Consider the following 5429-nt stretch of genomic DNA (forward strand, 5'->3'; position numbering starts at 1 on the left):
AGTTAGGGATGGTGAAGTTACAAAACTGTGAGCAGGATGTTTGTGTGTTCATAAAGAGAGGAAACGGCCGCGTGAAGAGAAACACAAAGACATGAATGACCCGCCCTCAACGATATATAGCCGGGAGAGAGAGACAACCTTCACGCTCTCTCTCTCTCTCTCTCTCTCTCTCTCTCTCTCTCTCTCTCTGCTGCATGCCGGGAGTGAGTCGTAGTGTGGAGTGAGACGCTGAGCGTTTGCTTCGTAGTATTTGACTTAATTTGATGTGGTTTATTGGGTATATTTTCACTTTAAGTTTATTGTTAGTGTGTGTGTTAGTGCATTTCTTTTTTCCTCCTGCCGGTGTCTCGCCGGTCGGCGTCTTTCAGACGCCATGGTAAATGGAGTCACCTTCGACCACCTCACGCGGAAGCACGGCATTAAAGTTAATGCCGGCTTTCCGTGCAGTGTGGAAGATATTGGGCTTGCGGTGGGAGAGCAGGTGGGGCACGGCAGCGTGAGGTCGGCCGCTCGGATGAACAGTGCCGTGGTCATCTTCCTGGATCAGGTGGAGAAGGTGAACCGCGTCGTCGAGACAGGCATTACGGTGAATCAAATGTTTGTGCAGGTGGTGCCGCTGACACAGCCATCCACCAGGGTTATACTATCAAATGTCCCTCCATTCATAACCGACGAATTTCTTAGCAGAGAACTCTCCAGACATGGGAAGGTGGTGTCGCCCATTAAAAAGATCATGTCTGGATGTAGATCTCAGCTGCTGAAACACGTAGTGTCTCACCGTAGACAGCTGTTTATGATACTTAACAATCGGGATACGGAGCTCAACCTCCGATTCCATGTTAAAGTAGATGATTACGATTACGTGATATTCGCCACCTCGTCGGCTATGAAATGCTTTCGTTGTAACGAAGAGGGACACACCGTAAAAGCCTGTCCGAGACAAGGGGATCCGACTCCGCCTGGCCGGGGGGTGACGCTCGGCGCTGTGGCGGAGCCTTCCGCTGCTCCGCCGGTTGCGGCGGAGCGGCGGGAGGCCGCTGCCCCGCAGCCTTCGGCTGCGGCGGAGATTTCATCTGCTGCAGCCCGGGCTGCGGCATCCGAGCGGCCGATAGCAGCGCCGCGGAGCGCACCGCCTCTCGCTGCTGCTGTGTCCGACCGGGAGCACGGGGGGGTGAGTATGGATGATGTGCACGGTGTGAGTGAAGATGATCAGATAGGTGAGGGAGAGGTTTTGGGTGATGGTGTGGTAGAAAGTGGAGCGGGGGAGGAAACAGCTGGAAAAAGTGTGAGTGAAGTGTATATAAATAATGGTGGCGTTAGTGAAACGCAGGGAGGGTTATCAGAGGAGGAGGAAATACAGGCAGAGGAGACAGGTGTGGGGGGCGGTAAGCCCACATGGGGGGAACAGGTGGAGGAGGCTGAGCTGGAGGAGGAGGAAGAGGAGGCAGTGAAGGTGAAAACTGCTTCCAAGCGAAGGGGAAAAACTAGAACAAAGCAGGAAGCAAAGAGCAGTAAGGTGGAGGACAGACAGACTGTAAGGGGGCAGACAGAGGAAAGTGAAAGTGATGAGTGTGTCTCTGACAGCAGTGACATATCTGGTTTTAAAGTAAGCAACAGTCAACAAAAAAAACTTTACTCTGTAGAATTAATACAGTCGTTTTTAACCAAAACCAAAAATGCTAAAGGGGTTAAAATAGAAGAACATTTCCCAGTTTTAAGTTTGTTTTATACCTCGGCCAGACTCCACATGAGCAAAAAAGAGGAGTCTGGTTTTACTGATCAAGAGGTTTTTAGATTAAGGAAACTTTTACCTAAAGTTAAACGACAAATGAACAAGGATGATGATGGGAAGAACTCCAATGTGTGTTTTAAGTAATTTATTGGTTTTTATTTTTGTTCTTAACTTCTTACTTATGGATAATTTCAGAGTGGGAAGTCTAAATGTAAATGGAGCCAGAGAACAAAGAAAAAGAGCAAGTATTTATGAAATGGCCAAAATGAAACATATTGATGTATTTTATGTACAAGAGACACATAGTGACAGCACCAATGAGGCAGACTGGAGGAGAGAGTGGGAGGGGGAAGTCATTTTAAGTCACAACACTTCCCTGAGTGGAGGAGTTGGCTTCCTCCTCTCCAAATCTTTTACTCCGGTCTCACTGGAGGTCGAGCATTTTATCGAGGGGAGGTTGCTTTTAATGAGAGCACGGTTCGACCTTTTTACTGCTGTTTTTATCAATGTGTATGCTCCAACAACCGGTACCGAGAGGAAGCTGTTTTTACAAAAAACTAATGATGTTTTAAATGGCTGTGCCTCGGAGGATTTTTTATTCTTGGGGGGGGATTTTAACTGTACTGAAAACGCTGCGCTAGATCGCAACCATGCAGAGCCGCATCCAGTTTCCCAACATGTTCTGAGGCAGCTGGTCTATTCTCATGGCCTGGTGGACGTGTGGAGGAGGACGCACGCAGACTGCCGTCAGTACACCTGGTCCCACCTCAGAGAGAGTAGGATCTCCTCAGCTCGATTAGATCGTATCTATTGTTTTAAGCATCATTTTAATATTTTTAAAATGTGCAGTATTGTTCCTTCTGGTTTTAGTGATCATTCTTTAGTTTTGTGTAATGTTTTATTTCAGAATATTATACCTAAAAGCGCTTATTGGCATTTTAATTCAGTCTTAGCATCTGATAAACATTTTAGAGAGGTTCTTATTTATTTCTGGGATGTTTTTAGACAGAGGAAGGGTGATTTTAGCAGTATTAGGCAGTGGTGGGACCATGGTAAGACTGAGATTAAACTTTTATGTCAACAGCACACCCTCAATGTCACCAGAGACATCACCAGATCTATGAAAGACCTGGAGACTGATATAGTGGAACTAGAAAGATTGAGTGAGTCCACAGCAGATCGAGGATATATTGAAATCCTCAAAATCAAAAAGCTAGCGTTAGCAGACCTGTTGGATGTCAAAGTACAGGGTGCACTGGTCAGGTCCCGGTTTCAAGCCAGTGCGGAGATGGATGCTCCCACTAGCTATTTTTTCGGCCTGGAGAAGAGGAGCGGGCAGAGGCGGGTAATCCACTCACTGTTAGCAGACACAGGGCAAACAATTACAGAACCAAGCCAGATACGGAAGCGAGCTGTGCATTTTTATTCATCGCTTTACAGCAGTGAGTATGAGGAGCAGGAAGCTCAGGTGGAGGGGTTCTGCAACGGACTGCCTCAGGTCTCTGAGGAGATCAATGCACAGCTAAACAGGCCATTAGAAATGCAGGAGCTGGTAGCCGCTCTGCAGGGCATGCAGGGGCGGCGGGCTCCCGGCATAGATGGCCTGAGCGTAGAATTCTATAAGGCTTTCTGGGACATCTTTGCCAAAGATCTTTTAGATGTTCTTAATGAAAGTCTGGCCTCTGGTTCAATGCCCACATCCTGCAGGAGAGCTGTGATCACGCTGCTCCCCAAAAAAGGAAACCTGCAGGACATTAAAAACTGGCGCCCTGTGTCTCTACTGTGTGTGGATTACAAGCTTCTGTCCAAGCTCTTTGCCTCCAGGCTGGGGGTAGCTATGGAGCATCTCGTCCACCGGGACCAGACCTACTGTGTGCCCGGCAGGTCCATGGTGGACAATGTCCACCTCATTCGGGATGTTTTGGATATCTCCAATTCACTGGGTTGTAGCACTGGTCTGATTTCTCTAGACCAGGAAAAGGCATTTGACCGCGTTGAACACAACTTCCTCTGGAAAGTTATGGAAAAGTTTGGGTTCAGCGCTGGTTTCATAGCCAAGATCAAGGTGCTGTACAGTGATGTTGAGAGTGTGCTGAAATTTAACGGCGGTCTGTGTGCTCCTTTCAGGGTGTGTAGGGGTGTCAGGCAGGGCTGTGCTCTGTCCGGCATGCTCTACACACTCTCCCTGGAACCCCTCCTTAACAAATTACGAAACAATTTACAAGGCTTGGTTTTACCGGGTTTTAATAGTAACATTGTTTTAAGCGCTTATGCTGATGACATTGTTGTTTTTATTAAAAACCAGAGGGATGTAGACATTTTAACCAACATTGTAAAAAGTTTTAGCGTAGCATCGGCAGCGAGGGTGAATTGGGAAAAAAGCGAAGCCCTCGCTGTCGGTGAGTGGCGTGGCGCTCTCCCAGTTCTTCCCCAGAGCCTGACTTGGCAGAAAGATGGTTTTAAATACCTGGGGGTGTTCCTTGGGAAAGAGCACATAGTCAAGAAGAACTGGGAGGGCGTCACAGAGAAAATTGAGGGGAGACTTTCCAGGTGGAAATGGCTGCTCCCTCAAATGTCTTTTAAAGGTAGGGTATTGGTTTTAAACAATCTTGTAGCATCCCAACTGTGGCACCGTTTAACCTGTGTGGACCCCCCTTCAAACCTGCTAGCCCAGTTACAGAGGAAAATGGTAGATTTTTTTTGGGATGGTCTGCACTGGGTGCCACAAGGGGTGCTGTTTTTAACCAGAGAGGAGGGGGGACAGGGCCTCGTCCACCTGGCCAGCCGGACAGCCACTTTTAGACTACAGTTTTTACAGAAATATCTCACAGGCCCGGCTGACCTAGTGTGGAGAGATGTGGCCAGCTGTATTCTCAGACATGCAGATAACCTGGGGCTGGATGCTGCTTTGTTTTTAATTGATTCTAAATTTTTAAAATTAACTGGGCTACCTCCGTTTTACCAGAGTGTTTGTAAGTCTTGGGGCCTTTTTAACTGTAAAAGGTGCCCAAAGTCTGACTCTCTGTACTGGTTGTTGAGAGAGCCATTGATTCACAGGGCCAAGCTGGACATCAGCAGCAGCGTCACCCCCGGCCTGACGGTGGCGCTCATTAAAGCCAAGACCCTGTGCCTGCAGCAGCTGGTGGATGCAGTGGGGCCGGCGCTGAGTGATGCCCGGGCCTTGGGTTCTCTCCTGGGCCTGCACTCTGTCCGGGTGGCGGGGAGGCTCCTGGAGCTGTGGCGCCAGAAGCTCACTGGGGGAGATAGGAGCCTCCTCATGGACTATGGAAAAAGAAAGGTCAGACCGGACCCAGCAGACCCCTTCCCTGACGTCTCCCTGAGCCCAGGCCTGGGGGAACTCGCCGGCCCCCTGCTAGCTTCAGCATACCCCGAGAAGCTGACGATACACAAGGCTGACAAAAAGACTTGGTATTTTAATTGTGTGAAAACCATTCACAAGGCCAGACTGTGCCACCGTCCCCCCACTGTGTGGTCCAACAGACTGGGAGCAAATGGACCCGGCCCACAGTGGAGGATTTTATACCAACCTCCCCTAAAAAAACGGACTGCCGACCTTCAGTGGAGAATTCTTCATGGTGCCGTAGCCTCCAATGCTTTTATCTCTGTTCTTAATCCTTCTGTTATTAACACCTGTCCATTTTGTTGCCTTCGAGAGACTATTTATCATGTTTTTACA

The 5429-nt window shown here is 48.7% G+C and overlaps 1 protein-coding gene across 1 annotated transcript; it reads left to right on the top strand.

Annotated features, from left to right (window-relative positions):
- The first annotated feature begins 213 nt into the window (after positions 1–213).
- LOC311029821 (uncharacterized protein) lies at positions 214–3366 on the top strand. Its single transcript, XM_084035207.1, has 2 exons — positions 214–3200; positions 3255–3366. The coding sequence occupies exon 1, from the start codon at positions 374–376 to the stop codon at positions 1874–1876; it is 1503 nt and encodes a 500-aa protein (XP_083891333.1). The 5' UTR covers positions 214–373; the 3' UTR covers positions 1877–3200; positions 3255–3366.
- Positions 3367–5429: the final 2063 nt, after the last annotated feature.

The sequence above is a fragment of the Eutrigla gurnardus genome (assembly GCF_963514095.1).
Source record: "Eutrigla gurnardus genome assembly, chromosome: 2".
Lineage (NCBI taxonomy): Eukaryota > Metazoa > Chordata > Actinopteri > Perciformes > Triglidae > Eutrigla > Eutrigla gurnardus.